General features: G+C 33.2%; 1 protein-coding gene across 1 annotated transcript in view; it reads left to right on the forward strand.

Annotated features, from left to right (window-relative positions):
- The window catches only part of LOC144433236 (TPR repeat-containing protein DDB_G0287407-like), a 49134-nt gene that overhangs the window by 8150 nt on the left and 17859 nt on the right, over positions 1-23125 (forward strand). The window contains exons 3-10 of the mRNA XM_078121545.1: positions 639-823; positions 1661-1889; positions 8400-8495; positions 8883-8994; positions 13954-14396; positions 14847-14949; positions 17192-17319; positions 21249-21479. Of these exons, the coding sequence (XP_077977671.1) occupies positions 639-823; positions 1661-1889; positions 8400-8495; positions 8883-8994; positions 13954-14396; positions 14847-14949; positions 17192-17319; positions 21249-21479 (1527 nt within the window). The remainder of the gene's footprint in view (positions 1-638; positions 824-1660; positions 1890-8399; positions 8496-8882; positions 8995-13953; positions 14397-14846; positions 14950-17191; positions 17320-21248; positions 21480-23125) is intronic.

Consider the following 23125-nt stretch of genomic DNA (forward strand, 5'->3'; position numbering starts at 1 on the left):
ATATAGAGATTTAGTGTGCTAGATGATGTAGTATTGTGCCTTAGATATAAAATCTTATATTTTTGCTGTTACTTGTTCAAGAAAACTCAAACACATTCTCAGTTAAAATCAAGAAAAAAACCAACCTGGGGTAACCACATACTTTTTAAAAATAAAATATTAAGATTAAAATGATATTAAATCAAACCATTTCAGAATGCATTAAATGACTGCTGAATACTGTGTGAATGTTGTGGGAAGATCAGAAATTATAATTTTCATTGAAAACAAGATAACAAACTTCCAAAGGCCTTCAAAAACATCAGGAACAAGCTTTGCAGTGGGCCAGCAAAGTTTGGATGGCTTTCAAGAACTTTAATTCTCAGGGAAATTAGTTTCAGGAGTCTACCCTAAAAGTATCATGTCAATGGGTACAAAAGTATGTCATTCATTTCTCCAAATCTTTTACTAAGTTTCCCTCCATACCGAATAACTCTGAACAATTGAATTCATCTCAAATCATCCTTTGAGGAATTCAAAGTTCTACTTTGAAAAGTTAAAATTTATAGTTCGTACCTAATTGAATAAAGAGAAAATTACTATTTTTATTTCATTGAACCTGTTTATGGAAGTCATTTTCATCTTTTCCGTGTTTCCAGGTTTTTCCAGAACTAAAAGAGTGGTGTGAGTCTCGTAACCTACAACTCATAGAATGTGATTTACGATGGGGAGTTCCTAAGGACTCTACTACTGAAGATACAATCACTACTTGTCTTGAAGAAATTGACCGTTGCCATGACGAAACAGATGGCGAAGCATTCTTTCTGGCTATGTTGGGTGACAGGTAAGTGTTCAGGTGATATTTAGTGCAAGTGTTTTCTTGCTAGCAAGGTTTCATATACAATGTACCTGGAGCCGCCTTCTTCCATGATTGGACACCTTCAACATTTTGAAAAATTTTCCAGTATATGCACAAGAAATGAAAATGAAAATCAGCAAGAGTGTAAACTCACTCATTCACTCACTCACTCACTCACTCACTCACTCACTCACTCACTCACATTGACTGACTTGTTGACTGACTGACTGACTGATTCATTCATTCATTCATTCATTCATTCATTAGCATACATACATACATACACACATACATGTACATACATACATACATACATACATACATACATACATACATAATTTTTTATATACATACATACATACATGTGCACACACACACATGCACACAGACAGACCGACCGACATACAGACAGACAGACAGAGACATGCACACACACAGACAGTCAGAAAGACAGACAGACAGAAAGACAGACCAACTGACAGACACACACACACACACACACACACACACACACACACACACACACATACATACATACACACACACACACACACACACACACACACACACACACACATACATACATACATACATACATACATACACACACACATACATACATACATACATACATACATACATACATACACACATGCACAAATGTAGGGAAAAGACAAACATGAATACCTAAGTGTTTATCGTTCGTCTTGGATTGATCAATAATAATTCTTATTGGAACTTGACAGAACTTGACCATACAATAGAAGTTATTCTTTCCAAATTAAAGATTTACTTCTATATGTTTCACATCATCATTCCTAGATATGGATGGATTCCCACTTCCAGAGAGGTTCCTTTAGATATTATCCATCAGTATGAATGGGTTCCCAATCTGTCAATGACCCACATGGAAATACTACATGGAGCTCTCCGTAGTCATAATCCCAATGCAGCATTCCTTCTGAGGGATCCAGGCTATATATCTGGTTTGCCGACGGAGCACATCAAGAAATTTCTAGACGAAGATGAATTGCCAAAAGCACAACTCAAGGTGAGTTCTGAAATTTTCATGTGTATGGTACTCGATATATCGTCGCGTCAGTGCAGTAAGATCGTATCTGCGTATACAATTGCATAGTAGATACGACCTTACTGCACTGACGAGAAGATAAACCAACAGATTTGTTATTGTGTTCTTAATTAATCACTCGCTACAATGTACATGTGTTGTGAACAATTTTAGGACCTTTTTATTCAATGCTATGTTCTTTCATTATTGCTTTTTTATCAATGGAGCCATAACTTCAAGGATTCATTTGATGTGGTTCTTGTATCAGTCATCACAGTGTTAATTCATCAGTTGTCAGGAGCAATAAGGAATACATAGGATTATTCTTTTCTTCAGGACCAACTTCCAGCTTTTTCCGATATCCCTGCCAGACTGTTTTTCTGACCTAAATTTGAATCCTAATCTGACCTTTAAAGAAATGAGCCCAACAACAGATCTTTTAGGTCTTATACTAGCTTTTAGTAGCTGTTGGTAGAATTATTGAAAATCTCAATTCACAAAAGTGATAATAGTGTACTTTTGTAACCATTTCTATGTAATCCATTTAAAGGGGCTTAAAATGACAATTTTTGATAAATATATTGTACATAGACAATTATATCTTAAGGGAGGAACAGTCCATGAAATAACGGTATTTACATAAACTTCGAATTCGGGTTCTGGAGAGTCATTTCATAATTTCACATCCGACTTTATATGAAGATAATAAGCACTTAGGAGTCATGAATATTTAGTGTTCATCGAACACATATTCATATCTGCTAAGAACCATACATGTGTACAACTGCTAGAACAATGTAGGTGAAAAAAGTTTCAATTTGGCATTTTTCAGCAATCGGGTGACATTTCTTTGATATGAAATCATAAAGTGACTCACCAGAGGCCAAAGATTTTGAAAATAACTTCCTGGAGTGACATTCCCATATATATATATATATATATATGCAAATAACCATTTTGGTGTATATATAAAGTTTTGCTTTCCATAATATAAAATTTACTATCTGAAAAATAACTTTGAATTATGAAACATTCTCAGTTAAGTCTAATTATAAAAATGTTCAAGAAACACGTAATAGTTTTACAACTCAGACTTTCATAAATGAAATGAATCAAAGAAACAAGTTAATGAAACAAAATATTCTTTTGAAAATTTTCCAGTTTATGAAAAATGGAAAAGGTGATAAATTGATAATGAATTTAGTAAAATACCCCTTGCCACACTCTCTGTAAAGAATATTGTGTTATTGATATACTGGTATGTGTTAACGTATTGAATTATAAATGTAAGCTAAAGTCAATACAACATGGTATATTAATTAAACATGTAAAACTAGTTAGAAATTCAGCCAGCTATTACATTGTATGTCACCACTGTACGAAATAACATGCATAATAGAATGCCAGACTGCTACATTATAATATCCCCACTATGCAATAACATATAATGGAGGTATTAATTAGTAATGTAAACGAGTTCGAATTCCAGCCAAGTATTACATTTCATATCGCTAACATACAATAACAACTGTACTGGAGGCATAAAAAGACGGAAATTAGTCATTTGTGGTTTTCTTGGCTTCATTTACTAATATTGGCTTACATGTAATGTGAAATAGTTTGAGTTCAGTGAAATGTCAGTGCATGGACTTTCCACTACAAATATGGAGTGTGTGAAGTACATTGTACATTGGCTAGCTAGGATTCTATATTACCCACAATACAACATTCAGCCCAAATCAACTACAACATAGAATCAAGGCTCGGGTATAATATACTGGTGTTATTAAATGTATTCATAGGCTTTTTAAATAGAATAATAAATAAATAAGATGTGTGTGTGTGTGTGTGTGTGTGTGTGTGTGTGTGTGTGTGTGTGTGTGTGTGTGTGTGTATGTGTATATATATAGAGAGATGTGTGTGTAAAGGGATGTGTATGTGTGTGTAGAGGTGTGTGTAGGGATATGCATGTACATGTATATGTAGGGGCCAACTGAGTCCAAAATACATTAACCATTCCAAATGGTCAATTTCATGGTCATTATATGCACAAAAAAGTGGAAATAGGCTATTTTTCTTCACCACTTTGTGCATAATATGGGTGATTTTTAAGGTCTGTGGCTGGAAATTCCAGCTAACCACAGAGACCTATGAACCAGCGATAGTTCATGGCTTGAAATTCCAGCCAACATCAGACACTTATGAAATTCCAGTTTACTTTATATGGTGAAAATGAGAACAAATTTGTCAAAAACCTAACTTTAATGGTGGGTCATTATGCCTTGGAAAAGGTCAACGTATTTTGGACTCTGAGGCTGAGTTAGGGGTACATGTATATGTATGAGTGTGTGCATGCGTGTGTGGGGGTGGGGTGGAGTGGGGGTTAATTGTTAGATTTAAAAGGAAGAGGAAGGGAACTGTAAAAAACATACATGAATTATGTTTAGTACACATACCTCTCACTGTATAGGGTCTATGATCTATAATGGTGAGAACCCTTAACAAATAAATCTACTTGAATCAGACAGTAGTCAAATTATTGACTATGAGCTCCAAGGTGCTGAAAACAACCCACCATAGACACAAATCCCTTTAACAATGAAGTCTCTGTAATATGAAGTAGTCTTGTAATTTATATCCCCCGTCTGTCAAACTGTGTCAACGGTAACAAATAAAAGGATAAAATGGTTAAACTAAGTGCACTACATACTGTCATGTGAATGAAGCAACCCTTGATCTCTATGCTGTCGTTGCCCAGTGAAGCTATCCTAGAAAAGATATGTAAAAAGCTTTTTATTGTGTTATATTATTTGAGACTGTCTGTACACGTTACAATAAAACCTATTCTTCACAGGACTGACCTGTTTGATCTTTCAACTGCTATTTTGCTGTTGTTACCATGGTGACATCCGGTTTGATTGTAAACTGAAATTACTGTGTCAGCATGATCGCTTTATAATATACAATGTACATGTAATGTGTGCTGTACCAAATGTATTTTGTGTTTACACATGGTGCCAGTGTACGTGTTTTCAGATTTTAAAAAAGTAAATTTCTGTGATCACACTGAAATTATAAAATTGTACAGGTGATGAGACTAACATAGTAGTGCTACAAATAATAAGAATGACTTGACTGAACATTAAGTGCAGAAAATTGTAATTTCTTGAAATTTCATATTTCTTTAAACCTGTACTAGCTGTAACTGGGGTGTTATATTTTGACCAGGTAAACAACAGTATATATACTGAAAATAGTTCAAATACCCAGCCAGTGATGTACATATTGGTTACAGATTTGTTTTATCTGTTAGTGGTATACAGGTAGTAATAAGTTGAAATCTGGATTCATTGGAGTACTGATTTTTTTTGGGTGGATCCATAAATCAATTTGATTTGATATATTAGTACACAGACAGTTTACACCATATACTGTGTTCTGCTACACATGTGTTGTTTACCCACAGGTGGTGATTCAATACATCTCATGGTGTACATATTATGGAGAGCAAGTCATTACAACTATTAAACAAAACAGTTTAAAAAAGATATTTTAATCACAGCTGAAGTACAGCTTTAAACTTACATGTATACAAATGTAGTTATATATATGTATCTGTTATCTGTGGAAGTACATATATCTTTAACAAAGTGACATTCAATCATTTGTGCAGCAAAACCAGAATTGTTAGGGAATGAGGTTTTTCTTTGGTCTGCGTCATACCACTGTAGTCTGCATTTGAATACCTAAACAGGATTTGATTAATTTGACAATGCTGTAAGTAGGGAATTAGTGACACTGTGCAGTTTGGACTCTACTCTTTGAGTTGGAATACAAAGAAGAAGTATCAGTAAATAAATAAAGAAATTTTCTACAAAAATAATTACAAAAATTGTGTATAAGTTGTGAATTTCAGATAAAATCTGTTGGTTGTAGAAAATAGGGGGAAAACATGTTTGTTATAATCTTATATCCCGGCATACCTTTATTTATTTGATATTTGTTGTAAAATAATAGTTCAGAATATTGACACAATTCTGATTTCAACTGTTTACATGTAATCTGCATTTACTTTCAAGTTGGCAAATTTTGCATATACTGTATTTATGCTGTGACATAATTTTGGTGGTACACTTTTGTTGTGACTTTAGTTGCTATCATGTGGACATTTGCATAGAAATTTACCTGTGACCTAATGTCAAATAATAGGCCTGGGTGGAGCCATACAGATTACATTGGACCATTCTTTCATTTTTCTACGGCTCTATTTCTACCAGAGAATTGTTTTCACACTATTGAAATGTATCATCTTAATTTGAACTGTGTCTTTAAAAAATCTCCATTATAGACCACTTCTGCTTAGAAGTGAGATTGTGTAAATGTCATGGTGTATTTACCCAGCGTTGGTCCTTTGTTGTATAACATTGCAGGTGTGCTTGTCTGAAGTGTAAATGACTTGTTGACACAACAGACGTTGTGTTTTTGTATAGTGACATTTGAGAAGTTGACATCATGGCCGCCTTTATTGAAAGTGATAGTGGTCTTACAGTGTTGATTTATTTTTTTTGAAAGGAAAGTATCGGTATCGGCAAACAACTCAACACATATCATATGAAATTGAATGGTTCTGTTGTAAAGTACCCTCAAGGAGCATTTCACCATATGATAGTGAGTGAGACCTGTAGGTTCAAATTTAGTTCAGATTTATAGTACATGTATTATAATTACAGTGAGAAAACCAGTTGTCTGACAAAGCTATAGCAAAAGTTGGTCTAGAAAAAAAGAATAATCCTATGTAATCCTTATAGCTCCACTGATAAAGGTGCTCATATGTAATTTTGTGTTTCTTACTGTGACACCATAAAAATGATTACTCGGTCAGTGAGTTAAACATTTACGAAAACAAAAAAATAAAAAAAATAAAAAAGGAAACTTTGAACCATTTGCTTTATTTGAAATGTCAGCAATAAACGATAACTTTTGCTCAAATATGTGTTTGTTGGCCATATGGTTGTCATGACAATCAGTGATGTTGTTGGCCATAAGGTTGTCATGACAATCAGTGATGCTGTTGGCCATAAGGTTGTCATTGTACTATCAGCTATATTGTTGGCCATAAGGTTGTCATGACAATCAGTGATGTTGTTGGCCATAAGGTTGTCATGACGATCAGTGATGTTGTTTGCCACAAGATTGTCATTGGACAATCAGTGATGTTGTTGGCCATAAGGTTGTCATGATGTTGTGATTTTCTCTAATCCTGCCATAGAGGGCATCATTCAAAAAATTAATGTCACCAGATTGAAGAACTATAAGGTCCATCATGTAATGAGAAACACAGAATTCAGTACGGTCACCCTAAGATTACACTAAAGGTTAGAACGTAGAAACAATAGCATATAATTTCACCTATTATTAAAGAACAAGAACACAGTCTCAGAAAGGTAGTAGTGAGAAAAGAAAACAGTTCCCAGTGAACAGTTTCATAGTAGAACTCTAAATAATTTCTGAGTTGTAAAGTAAAATTTACTTTTGATAGAAATGTAATGTGTTTTATCAGTGTTGATGATTTGATCTGATATTGTTTTTGTCTCAATAATGTAGATCATGAAGGTGTTTGCACAGCAAGCAATATTTAAAAATTTTTTTTTTGCCATTTGAGAAACTAATGTTTCTCAGTTATGTGACCAAAATAAACAAAAGAGGTTTAAAAAGTTATTGAAATTTATTACATGAAGTCATGCAACAAATAATTTTTTGCATAAAAACAAAAGTAGAAATGCAATGAATTATGAGGGCGCTCTTCCACACTTTTTGAATCTCTCCTCCACTGGCAAAGATCTAGTCTTTAGTATTGTTGTTTAAAACAAGAACCTAACACCACTGATAAAGTGCAATCAACATATACCAGACAGGTCAGCTAATCAGAAGGACAGAACACATATTTTTCCAGTAAAACTATAGTACAATTTTTTAAAGAGCCAAAGATAAAGAAAAAAGTGAGAAGTTAATGTGAACAAAAAAAAATGACAGTTTGCAGTCAAAAATTTTAGCTTATCAATGTATTTGTTACATTTCTAGTACTCAAAGTGGCACAAGCTTAATAGTGTATAAGCTTTTTACTGAAGTGGAAATACATGATAAAAGCATGATTTTACTATTCTAGTATAATGTCAATTTCAATACATTGGCTTCTATTAGTATATTACAATTGTCTTCTGGCATTGTCAGAACAGTTGATTGTATAGTGGGGATTTCCCTCAACATTTTTCATACTTATAAAAAGTCATCAGATTGTTTATAAGTGATATCTTAATATCAGTTTTCAGTTCAGTCAATTACAAATGATGGCAAAGCATGCTTCAATAGGTAGAATACTGTGAATAACTTTTAAATATGCAGCAAAAATTATGCTCAAAACATCTAAGCTCTGAGCCTTAGGTACCTATTAATACAATATTTTCTATAATTCTGAACATTTGTCCCTTCCAGGAATTAAAGAGACACATCAGAGAACTCTTTGCTGACCAAGTTTACAACTACCAATGTCATGTGGAAGGCGTTGATGATAGCACAGGAGAGGAGAAGGTGAGAACTAGATTCTAAATCTGACAAATCTTACAGTATTAGTATTAGTAGTACTGTGTGTTAAGTAGAACAGTGGACTATCTGTTATTTCAACTAGGGAGATAGAGTCAGGGTTAGGGTTGGCAACCTCTGTTACATGCATTGTTGAGTGTTTTTATTGTATAACAATACAAGCAGTGTGTTAGGGAGTTACCGAGCAAGGCGTCTATGTCCCTTCTACCTAAATTCGAATCATTGCCAACTCCATACTGATGAGTGAAAGTGAATGAAACCAATGCATTTTGTCTCATTTATCTTATTACACATAGTGAATACACAAGGTGTGCTTCCTTTCCCTTTTAAGTGATACGGTGTCATTTATTCTCTTATCATGTTACAATATTGTAGGTGAAATTGTCTGGACTTGAAGACTTTTGCCAACAAGTGTTAAACTTTTTTAAAACTGCCATTGATAAGAAATATCCACACAGCAGAGATCCTCTAAGTCCTGACCAAGAAGGTAAGTAATTCAAAATGTGTTAGTGCTACCAACCCCAACCCCACCCCCAGCCCCCCAGTTCTGCATTTAAAAAATGCCCTTCCCCCAACCACCCCCCCCCAAAAAAAAAAAAAAAAAAAAAAAGAAGAAAAAAGAAGAAGAAAAACACACACACACACACACACAAAAAAAAATAACCAAAAAGCAATGCAAATTAATGCCACAAACAGATATCAGCACCTCATAACTTGGTGTAGTCTCCAGTTCTGTAAGTAACTGCATGGCATGGGAAACTTATTAGATAAATTCATGATAACTTTGAAATTGTACTAGTTAACCAAACTTTGTACTAGATCTGCTTAGCCAGGCTGAAAGTAAGAAATCAATTAACTACACTTTACACACATGTAAAAAAAAAACTATGACAATATTATGACTCATTTCAGATATGAATGACAGTTATATGAAACTGTTTTAGACACAGTGTTAGTTTTCATTTTAATGGATATATCGTGTATATCAGACGGCAAAAGATCAAACAATGTGATCAAAAAGTGATGGAGTATAGAATATAGAGTTTGACATATACTAAATACTGCATAACTAGAAGATTGATCAGCCCTGATGGTGACATTTGTAGCAACTGTGTTTAAGAAAAATACACCTTGGGGACATGTTCTTCAATTCTCCATTACAGAATCAAGCCATTAGCTAAGGAAGTAGGGTTTCTTATCTTTCTTATCACTGAATAATGTGTGTTGGCAATATTTACAAATGTGATAAAGCACTATTACATAACACATCAGGCAAAGCTAAGCTCAATATCTAAGTGTGAAGCCCCTAATGTCATATCAGTTGTTATCAGTTTTACTGACCCATTATCAGTGACATTGCATATAGCTTTAGAGATGCAAACAATTTTTATGACACCCGACTTGCTGGCTCACCAAGTCTGGAAAGTTGCACTTGAACTGCTAATGCAAAGAATCCATCATGCTCCAAATTTTGTCATGTGACAGCGTGTTCCTGTACCATATGAAATAATAAAAGAAACTTAAGGTTCATTGTCTTTGTTTTCAATGAAATCAGAAATTTGTCATTTTCTCATAGAGACTAATACAGGATTTGGTGGCCATATTGAAAATGACTATAAAATATTGATATCATTTTGATGTCTATTTAAAATCTTTGTGCAGTGAAACCAGATTTTTTTATCACTTTTTTAATATATGTTGGATTTTTCTTGAACTTAATAATGGCAAGTTTAAAGAATTTATTTCCAAGGTTCATTTTACATGAACTGATCTGTTTAGTGCAAAACGATCTTTGAGTAGTTATTGTACTAGACTAAAATTGAAAGAACGCTTCAACATGAAGCTTGTTAATACCAAAAACTTCTCAAATGATAGAGGAAATAGAGGCATTGATGTGCTTTCTTTGCAATAAACTAATTCATGGTGTTATGAATTGAATGCAATACTATACAATATATTGTAAGGTGAGGCATATACTGTAAACCCAGATATTTTTACCACTAGAAAATTCTTCACCTAAAAATTTCCACAGACTACATTTTGTAATTATTGCTAATTGCCAGACTGATGTATAGTATTCATTTACATGAAAACATTTTAGTCAATATTTATTTCTATTTTTTACTTTTTAATATATTTTTTTTTTGACATTTTAGTCAATAGTTATTTTTTTGGCATTTTTGTATTTCAACAAAGTAAGCAAAAATAAGTTATTAGTACCATGTTTACAGTATGTCGTAGTGAATGTTGATACTCGAATATGAAACTAATATCAAATTTGTAATTTATGTAGTTATTGAATTTAGTGACTTGTCATTTTACAATAGAGTGTACATAGTGTTTCTGCTTTACAGTATCACATGGTAAGAGTTCAATGAACTTTCTTACAACCACAACAGACTACTTGTCAACTACCTGAATCATGTTATGATCTTGCAAATCTTCAAGTATCTGCTAAAAAGGAAGCTTCTCTGCAAATTCATTGACACTTATGATAGAGCACATGGACATCAAATGTTCTTGATTGCAGAGTAGTAGATTTTATAATATTGAGTCTGAAAGTTTGAGTTTGCAAGTTTGATATTAGTTTAGTTCCCGACGGACCGTGTTCCGTACTATGTTAGCTTCACACTTATAGTCAAGCCCATGACTCAAGGTGTTAATAGTGGTTCAACCCCATGTCAGTAGTTAAATCCATCACAAATTGACGGGCTGTCATCATCTATTACAACCTCTGTTACACACTGTGCTTCATTTTAGTAAAGACTTTAAAGGGCCATGTTTCAGTCCCAGGTCATTACAGTTGTATTATCTTAATATGGATGGACAATCCATGGGATCATTCATTTGTTCTGTACCACCCCCCCCCCCCCCATCATAAATACATTTTTTCTTCTTGACCAGGTGTTTGTGAAAACCTATATTCTATGATAAATAGAATATAATATGTCTTGTAGCAAAGCATCTATGTCAAATAAAACAACTTTATTTCACTGAGACTTAAAATGAAATTGGCAAAACATATCCAACTTACAGCTGAAGTGATGTAGGCTTGGTGTTTCACTCATGTGACATGACATTTAATACGCACCCCAAGACAACTTCTAATGCAAAAGAAACAATTACATAGGTGCCATGCACAGTGGGGATGTAGAAGTAGTCAAGTTGAAATAGTTGATTATCAGTTAGGAAATAAACAATTCCAGCCACTAAAATCAAGTCCACGTGTAATGCTTTTCATTAGAAACCTGTTTTTACTGTAGTGAGTGTTGAAAAATAGCAATGCTTATATGTGTCCAATATGATTGGGCAAAAGATCCCACTGTGTTTATTGTGTCTCAGTTATTGTTAGTCTAGAGTCAAAATATGTATATCTTTGTGTCAAAAACATAATGTCCCATGAGTGAAACATCAAGCCAACCCCATTTTAGCTGTATCAGATGTAAAATAAAACATTTCTGTATCAAGCTCAGAAGGTGAATTCAGTGCATGATTTTACTATCCACATCATGTTTAGACAGTAAGATAAATCATGTCACGCCGCTATCCTCTCTCCCGTTGACCAATGTGTGAGGGCACCCTGTCATGGCGTACCTTACGAACTACATCATCTTTCGAGTTATTAACTGAACTTGATATTGAGGTTTGCTTAAGACTACATTGTATATATGTAATGGTTACCATGGAATTATCCTAGCATCATATATGTACATTTTTAATTTCTTTTAATGTAAGAGCAGCTAAGGCATTGTTATTTAATTTCCATGGCCTGGAGATATTACTTTGATGTGTTACATGATATCAGTTTTGATTTGAGTTATATATATCAAGTGACCCAAGTTAAAAAGATCACATATTCTAATAACATGTATAGTATTACATACATGTATGTACCAGTGATTGCTTCCATAAGTCGTGCACACACATACATATTAGTGGTACTTGCACTGTAGTGCAATACTGAAAACATATACCTTATGCAAATGATATGCAAATTAATATAGTCATTCATTGTACGCACAATCGCATGATTGCACAAAATGATTTTAAGGGAATTTTGCTGTTTTGGATAAGCATATGTAATAATGACAGAACCCTGTACTATGTGAGTGCTAGTGTACCATTATTAAAATATTAAATTTAAAGATTAGTTTTAAACTTTGGAATGAGGAAACAGTTGTCTGGAACATAGAGAAGGTTGGTCATCAATAAAAGATGTATCCTGTTTAAACCTTATTGATTCACTGATAAGATAGTACTAATCCATAACCATGGGATGCAAACATTGGGGTTAAAGTGACGATTTATCAAAATAGGAAAGGTGTTGATGATCAGATTTCTGTGTATGTACATATCTAACCACTATATATAATATGACAATTAACGTATAGTTGCCATGGTAATGTATAACTGTAGCCTTCAAAGGAAATATCACAGACACTATTCAGTATGAAGTATGATAGCCTTCAAAGGAATTATAACAGATATTATTCAATATGAAACGTGATAGCCATCAAAGGAAATACCACAGACAGTATTCAGTATGAAGGCAATGATTTTGTCCCTGCTGTATGTCAATAAAAAGTGTATTCTGTTTGCATTATCGATGTGAGAGTGATGCATACTCAAGCTAAGCTAAACTGTTGCTTTATTATCTCAAAATGATATAAAAAAGACAACAATGAAAATGTTCATCAAACAAATGACAGCAACTAAGATACTGCCCATAGCAACACTGAAATAATGGGTGTATACATGTATTGCATGGCAATGTTTACACGTACAAGCAACTAAGATGCATAACAACACTAAAATAATGGTGTACTTGTATATTGCATAGGTAACAATATAGCTGGATCAGCATGTGGATAAATGTGTTCATCGTTCTTATTTTGATTGAAAGCAATGTAAAGTTGTTTTTACATATTCTCAAGTTCATGGTTTGCCATAGTCTAGTTCCTATACGGTATCATTACGATTTATACCTTCACTCACAGTATAGTCAAGACCCTGACGAAAGGTGTTAATTATGGTTCACCCCCATGGTGAGCAAAGCTCGAACAGAGCATGTCACTAGTAATAAAGGGCTGTGAATATCGCTCATTAAATATTCATTTGGTACAACTGTTTTGACTATGTCCAATGTCCAACAAGGACTCCACTGACAGTCCTTTAAACTATATGATGTGGGGTCCCATCAACATAATCATGTTTATATGAACACAGCGGGAGGGAGCACAGGAATGTGTGCTGATTGGGGGCATTTGACCAGACAGTGGTTAGAACAACAGGCTGGTCTTCCAGACTAGGTTTGTCTTAGTCTAGTTCCTATACAGTATCGTTACGATTTATACCTTCACTTCACTCTTTGTTTATTTGTATTCTTTTGTCATTTTAGAATGATTAAATTCAAATTGGTGTTATCTCTCTCTCTTTTTTTAAATAGAAAATGAACAGCATCGTAATTACATGAATCAAAAGGGCAGTATGGTATTTGGTAGAGAGAGAATCATAAAGACTCTTCTACGATTTGCCAAAGGCGATAACTCGACCATTGCTAGCGAGGATACCGTGTCTCACAGTGAAGATGTGACAAACCATATAGTGAATGTGATGATGAATGGGAATAGCAGTGAATCTGAAGACGACAGTGAGAGAGATGATATTAGGGTGAAAGTTGTGATTGACTCTCCTCCACCTGAAAATGAAAGTGACTCTTTAAGTAAAATGAACCATGATAGACCAAGTAGCCAGTCAAGTCAAAGGTTAAATAAAATGGTCAAATTTGTGAAAGGTCATAGCAGCAACAGTGGGTTGTTAGTTGCCATTGGCAACCCAGGTACAGGGAAGTCGGCAGTAATGGCAAAGACAGTTTTGGAGGCAGAAAGGGTGAGCATTAGTTGATCTAATTACATTTAACCTACTAGTTTGCCTTTTGGTAAAAATAAAGTATTCTCATGTGCTTATGAAAATACTGCACACTCTTTTATTCATACCCAAATATTTTGTTTGTTTTTGTTACAAAAATGTGCTCAATATGTGTATTTTCATCTTTTGATTAATGTTAAATATTTTAATCGAATAATGTTGCATCTTCCATTGATTTTTGTTTTGTTTTTATAAGAATTTTTTATATTTCAAAAGAAAACTAAAGAATACAGTAAGCATAAAAAGGCATGGAAAAAGATAAAATAGCTACGGTAATTACCATCACCATTAGAGAGAACTGTTTAAAATAGGCTTTTTTGAAACTTTCAGATTTAATCAAAAAGCATGTGAAATATATACATTTGCTGTTTATATATCTTTGATATTTCCATATCTTTTTTCTAAATTTAGGCTGGTTTGAATGTTTTTTATCACTTTGTTGGATCATGCCCAAGCTCAATCTATGAAGATAATATTATACAAAGGCTTTGTAAATATCTATTACCAAGAGATGGTGAGTTAGTTTGGATTGTTTTCTCAGCAAATTGAATTCTAGGGGAATTGCACTCAAAGAAAATAAAGGTAATAGGCTATAAGGGGTTATGAATATTACTTGTTCAATCATTGCATATAATGTAAACATTTGTGCTGACTCCCACAAGGCAGTGTGGACCACAGCAAAGATCTCTAGGTAGGGTACAATTTCAAATTGATGTTTCTCTGACACTGCAAGTAATATATAAGTTCAAAAAAATGCCTTTAATTCCCGGAGTACCCTTTTGTCTTCTCCAAAGCTGTATGACACAGCCCCATGATATGATGCCCAAGTGCCAGAGTGATTTAATTGGGGAGGAGGGGGGATTTGGACAAGCATTTGCAATTTTCTCAGCCACCTTCTGCTTGTAAACGTGTGGCAGAGAACATCTTAAGCAGATAAATTGCCCTATTACACTGGCATTCATATGTCATGGGATTCTGTTATCATTACATGATTATGGTTATCCCAAAAAAGCTAATTTTTGTAATACAAGTACTTTCACATGGGAGTGATCATACACTCATTTGCATACAGGTCCATGTATAGTAAAGTAATTGATATAGCGCTATATTGTGAATGCCAAACATAGTACAAATGTATATACATCTGTGCAAGTGGGATAGTTAGGCCAACTCACTATAATGCTTTTTGTTCCTTTTGTGTGATTTTATTTACTTTAATGTACCTATAAAGCAGACAGACACTAATAGCCCATAAATACAATGAGACTGTTCTGACCCTTGGTAAGTAACAGTAAAGTTGATTTACAATCACAGTCAATACAGTGTCACAATTATATATAATGTGTGTTGCTTGGCTGGTATTAGTGTCATGGCTTAATCACTTAGCCATTACATAGGTTATTTATTGTACAATGTAGAAGGCACATAAAACGTATATAACCACAGGGTAAAGGACAAATAATCAATTTTGTTCTCGTGATTTTCCGGATTTCTAATATTAGTTTCTCTATATTTCAAATAAAATTTTAAATATTGTTTCCTCTCACTGTTTTTTTCCTATTTCCTACTATTATCACTGTCATATCTGAGTATACCAGCTTTGCATTATTTAGTAGATTGCTAATCCTAGAACCAACTCACAGGCTAATTGCCAATTAGCACATTGCTCAGTGAGTGTAAACGTCTACTGATCCGACTTATGGAAGTACACAGAAAGGGGGCAAGTTCAAAAAGGATGTGTCCAGACCATATCACCCTGACACTTAATTATTCATGAATTCACAAAACAACAGGAAATAAACAAATGGTAAAATAATGCAAAGCCAAAAATGTCTATCGTGTAGACCAAAATCACAGTCATAGAGGGATTGTGCCAAAATGTAATATAACAGCATGAAAACATGTCTATATTGTAACAAAATATATAATATAATCATGCAGTATGATTGACATCAAAAAGCCATCATATTTGAAGAAATGTTTGCATGATACAGGATTGAAAAACAAAAATGTCTATCTGGGATCTTCTGGTTATTAGTGTTTTTCTTGGATGAACAATGCAAAACATTATCAAATTGTAGGTTGTAAAAGAGTTATATATCACACTAGATAAATTCTGTTATAATGATGTCTGCATGGTGCATAATAATGCTTTATAATCAATACATGTGCTGGTACCCAGGAAAAATGAATTGGCATATATCTAGTGCAATGAATCAAATATTTATAGAGGCCAGTGAAAAGAACTACCAAGGTATTTAAGTAAAGAGAGAAAAAAGCATTACATACATACACACATACATACATACATACATACGTACGTACATACATACATACATACATACATACATACATACGTACGTACATACATACATAATGCATACGTACGTACGTACGTACGTACATACATACATACATACATAATACATACATAATACATACATACATACATACATACATGTACATACATACATACACACACACACACATGTACATAAATACTCAGTTATTCAGTTATTCAATTTTCTTGCCTATGACTTTTGACTAGCATTGTAAAATTTGAAATGTCAAGGATTACACTAATTGATAGGACTCTATTACATGTACTTGTTACTTTTGCACTCCTACATACATACATAATACATACATGTACATACATACATACGTACGTACATACATACATACATACATACATACATATACATACTATTTTCTGTTCACTTTGATAACATATAAATCTCTTTTTAAATTTGAAGATGAAAGGCTTGCTAAAGTAAAAGATGAGTTTTCCATTGAAGAAACAACAAAGTTATTACATAAAGTACTAAAAGAAAAAGCAGAAATGTCAGAACAGATCTTGATAATTATAGATGCAGTAAATCAGGTGAGCATAATTTATTTGTGATTCTATTTACCATGGTTTCACATGACAGAATCTTATCATGGGTGAGAGCTATTGTAGCCTGTGCTGGGCTATTTGCTCGAGTGCATATGTTGTCTCAATCTGATTACAATCTTATGTGTTGAAAGCAGCTAGGAGGTATGTAATTCGCCCAAAACTGACCAAGTACGGGCAGAGTTACGAGCTCGTAAGTCTCAAGTACGAGTGACGTCATACTCTTGTAAGTTGTAGTTGGCCTAATTTTCGATGAGTACGCAGTTTTGGGCCAATTACTTACATGCAGCTAGATGTCTTTATTTACCTCTATTTCCATTGTGTTGTTATGATTGTTTTCTTCTGGGTGATCACTGCCTTCCCCAGGACAAAACAATCATCACAACACAATGATAGAAATAAATGAAGACATCTAGCCACTTTCAACAAATCAGATTTTAATCAGATTGATGTTGTCTTTACATTACTGTACTTTGATGAGCATATTGAGTGAAAGTGCAACAGCAAACACCCCAAGCTTGATTGCAAATAATCCAAATCTCCACACTTGCACTCAAGAGCCATGGGTTTTATAATGTTTCACAACATCCAAAACAGCAAGCTATTGTAAACATACACAATACATGTATATATGGACATGATTTTGTGTAATTGAACATGAATCCACAACATGCTAATTTGCATGCAGATATATGCAGTATTTTCAGTATTGCCCCGCAGTGCAAATACCACTCCCACAGTAGTATACATTACACACAAGTTCAATTAATAAGTTACTGGTATGTATATAAGAACTATTTTGTAACCTAAAAGCAAGATGGGGAAAAATGTTCTTATATTTCTTTCCTAACAAAATTTAAAAGATGTTGTCTATACAGCTGAAGATTCCACTTATGTGAGATTCAGAAGTCTTAATATTTTAAAGATCAATTTTTAGGGGAAATGGCAAACATTCAAATGACATTGTTATATATTTTTATACATGTAATGGAAAGTAAAAGTTTTGTCATATTAATATTAATTAAGGTAAATCAGTCAATGTCTGATATCAGATTTGGGATGCTCATACAATCCAACACTTTGTTAATGGATTTAACTCCGTATAGCACCAACAAAATTTTAAATTAGCTCATCAAAGATTGATGTTGTCTTTGCATGACTGTACTTTGATGAGCATATTGAGTGAAAGTGCAACAGCAAACACCACAAGCATATTAATCTAATTAGCTCATCAAAGCTTTCCCCAGTTATCCACCATGGCTTTGTTAGTGTTTTCTGAAGTCACGACACATGCGCGACTTAAGACAATTGTCCCAAATTCTCAGAAGATGGTAAGGTCCCCCATCACGGTTCATGGATGGTTTTTAACGTCCGAATATGAATCACTTCGTTAATCCCTCACCTCAAGCAAATCCAACTCATTAAAAATTTAAAATTACATTTCCCCACAGAGAAACGTATTAGCAGTCAACAGAGGCCTCACGACAATGGAATAGTGTTAATACTTTTACACTCATCATTGCCTCGCATCTTGTGTCTATTTTTGTGAATTTGTGCATTTGTAGATAATTATCACTATTTTTTTAAATTTTTTAATTGTATCCCAATTTACAGATTTTAGTGCAATACAATAGTTAGTCACCAATTATTAGTTTTAACGTCCGATTGGTGATTATGCCCAAGAGTAATACCTGAATAGATAGATACAAGTGTTGGTGTATCATCACAATTATACACTTATTACCTGGCTATTACCCTGAGGGCTGTTGTGCAGGAACTTTTTCTCAAGGCTGAAAGCCAAGGAAAATAGTTGCTACATAAACATACAGCACATTGGGGTAATATGATGTCTGTTAGTGTCTGAATAAAGCCAGGCAATAAGTATTTTTATAACACAACACATTATCATGCACAGATTCTTTGCAAAAGTCAAAGAAAAGTGACTGGTAGGACTCCCATCCTACATAAATAGTGCCCTAGGGAAAATAGGAAATGAAATTCCGCCTAATGTATGCATAGTTAATCTGAGTCATTAGTCCATGCCATGTGACACAAGCTAAGCCAATCATTGAAAGCTGTAAGAAAACAATGCATTATAAATACAATTATTACATTTGTTTGCGTGTGTAAGTTTCTTGATTTTTAATAATTATTCAGATGTGCATATTAGTTTGATATCAATGCATATATTTGAATTTTTCTTCTCATTCTGAATGTTTATATCGTTTCTAGACTTACAATTTACATGTGACACTTACAATATGAATCAGAATCAATGGTATTCCTTTAAGGCTTCAGAAATGTAGAATGTCTGATTTTTCTTTCTGTTGCGTGTGTCATACTTGTACATTGTATATGATAAAAATAGTTTCTTCTCATTTGAAATCAAAATATCCTGCGGCCAGGTAATAAGAAATTACTTAGCAGTAAATGCTTTTTATTTTGTGAAATGACAGCTAAAGGCAGATGTACCATGTTTATAAAGTACAAAATTAATGGAGACAGAGATAAAAATAATAGTTAGAATTATTAAATTCACTGCGCTTCCAAGACATGGTTTCTTCTAATGCACAAGATGTCCTATAAATGCCAGGCTACGCTGTTTGGACATGTTTCTCTTCAAATATGAATACAGTGAATGTGTATTGTGTTTCTGTCTGAATTCAGTTTTGAAACTCTGTAGGCTTTTATTGCAGTAATGTATTCTTCTATAAATTTGAGATTTGAGTGATTTGAGGTCAGTGCATGCACACAATGTAGTTTGCAACGATTTTTATACAGAATATCGCATACTATGTGATTGTCTGCATACTGCCTTCTTTCAAAACATAAAATTAGATTTAAAGAAATCTACTTGTAAGGCCTAACAAAAAAAATTGTGTGATTCCGATGAAACTCAATTTTAGAATAGGTGGGGAAGGTAGATTATTATTTTTATTTTTTTATATATATATTTTATATGTTAGTGTCTAGTTCAGGTAGTCATGTTTTCAGTTGTTTTCCGTGTGGTCTCTGTGATATTGGTTTCTTCTTATCAGATGTACAGCTATTACAGATTGGAAGAACAGTTTTATATTGCCTTTTTAAGTTGATGTCAGTTTGCACATCCACTGTTTCTTACGAGACTTCAACATTTTTTCGATTTTATTTTTTATTTTTCTCTTGAATACATGTAAAGAAATTTAGGCTTGGTGTGAAAAACTAGGTGGGGGTTGGGTAACCAGAATCAAACAATTTTTTTAATAGGCCTAATGACATTATGTTCATGGTATGAAAAACTTGCATATCCCAAACAATATTTCGTCTTGATCTGATTTAACATAAAAAATATAAAACAAAATTTTACTAGTCTATGGCTTGATTAGAAATAATTTCTGGCAATGATCATTTCCTATTTCTGTTGGTTATGTAGACTGTCATGACAACCACAAAAATCAGGAATATTAATGTTATTTTAATGTATTGATGTTTTGAATGAATGGCAGTTATATCTACTACAGCATCAATTTGCTAGAAAGGCCTAGAAAAAAAATTATTTGGTTCCTGTGACCCAACCCCACGTAGTTTTTCATGCCGACTCTAAACTCTTTTTTACATATTGAAGAATAAATAATAAAATCACGAAAATTGTGAAGAGACTTTTGGAACACAACGGAAAACATAACTACCTGAACTAGACACTATATATATATATATATATATATATATATATATATATATATATATATATATATATATATATATATATATATATAAAATATATATATATATATATATATATATAAATCTACTTACCCCACCTGTTCTAAAATTGAGTGTAATTGGAACCACAGAATATTTTTTGTTAGGCCTTAAAGTAAAATAATTCACACACAGATTTTTCAACAGCAAAAAGTCTCCATTCTTCTATTTTACAGTTGTCAGATGTGGACAGTTCATTACATCTTGAATGGTTACCAGCTAGGATCTCAGAGCTAGAATTAGACCCATCCTCATCAGTTCGCTTTATAATCAGTACAGTTGAGCAAACAAGGTCCTTGTCTGTGTTACAAGACTTGTCACCACCACCACATGAATTGCCCATCAACCAATTGAATACATCTACAAGGATTGATATTGTGCAGCATTACCTTGGAAGATATAATAAGGTAAGAGCAGTATAATTTATGCAAATTATCTTTTTAATATGCAAGCTTAGATATTTTCCAAATTTAGGTATAATATGGAAATTAGTGGATATGTATGATGGATATACTTTATGCAAAGTACCTGTGTAATATGCATGCTTAGGTATATCTCCTAATTTAGGATGCAACAGTGAACTTCGGGGATATGTATGATTGTATTTTATGCAAATTATCTCTTTAATATGCAAGCTTAGATATTTTCCAAATTCAGGTATAATATGGCAATTAGTGGATATGTATGATAGATATACTTTATGCAAAGTACCTGTGTCATATGCATGCTTAGGTATATCTCCTAATTTAGGATGCAACAGTGAACTTCGGGGATATGTATGATTGTATTTTATGCAAATTATCTCTATAATATGCAAGCTTGCAGGTATTTTCTCATAATTGAGGCTGTAATATGGAAATTATTGGCTATATATGAAGTATATAATTTATCCAAATTACCTCTTTAATATACAATGTTGGGTATTTCTACCAATTTAGAATGTGATGTGGAAATTTGGGCTATGTAGAAGGCGTATAATGTATGCAAATTATCTCTAAGAAAATGCAAGCTAAGATATTTCTCATAAATCTGGATGTAATATAGAAATTATTATGAAGTATGTAATTTATGCAAATTATCTCCTTAATATCCAATCTTGGGTATTTCTACCAATTTAGAATGTGATGTGGAAATTTAGGGTTATATATAAGGGGTATAATTGAGGTATTTATCCCAATTATGATGCAAGTGATGAAATACATACAAATTTCTTAAACAATGTAACAGAAAAATTTTAAGCAGTTTATTTACGAGTCTCATTCTTATTGATACTAATTACAACAGAGTAATATTAGTAGTTGCAAAAGCATTTATTATCAGAGAGAGATATAAAATCTTATTTTCATATTTTTTAGTTCTTACAAATGACAAGCTTAAAATCATGAGGCTAATAGCTCTTATATAAATGTAAATATCATATTCCCCATGGGAAATTATCATGAGTATAAAGTCTCGAATTGAAATTAGAGATTGCATTGTGACAGTAATCTGAAATCATTACTATATTGCTAAATTTAGAATTTAGTTGAGAATATTTCAGTGATAATAACACATCAACAATGATGATGATAGATTAATGAATCTATGTGGTATATCGTCAGTGGTAATTCTCCTCCAGAAAAACAAATTTGTTTTTGTGCATGCAGTAAGCTCTTTATAACCACATGTATACATTGAGAAAATAGTTATAGTATGTTGTGTGTGTATGAAGAGTCCTTTTATTTTTATACACAGGCATTGGCATGCATTAGGGAAAGAGTCTCAGAGGAACCATACATTTCATGTACTAAATTAAGACTAAGATGTATGTACAACAGCAGCATTCCATGTTTAGGCTTACTAATTTAGGCACAAAACTAAAATTAATGTTACATGTAGAATTAGTGGGTGAGGGGGTGGGGGGGGGGTAGTGCTCTAATACATCTATGCTCTGTTGTGCAGATCATCCTGTAATAAAGATAGTGAAAGTGCTAACACTGGAAGTTCCAAAATATTTACAAAATTTGCAACATTTTGGAAGTCATCAGCAAAGTCCTGTGATAGAGGGACTGTG

The sequence above is a fragment of the Glandiceps talaboti genome, chromosome 3 (genome assembly GCF_964340395.1).
Source record: "Glandiceps talaboti chromosome 3, keGlaTala1.1, whole genome shotgun sequence".
NCBI lineage: Eukaryota > Metazoa > Hemichordata > Enteropneusta > Spengelidae > Glandiceps > Glandiceps talaboti.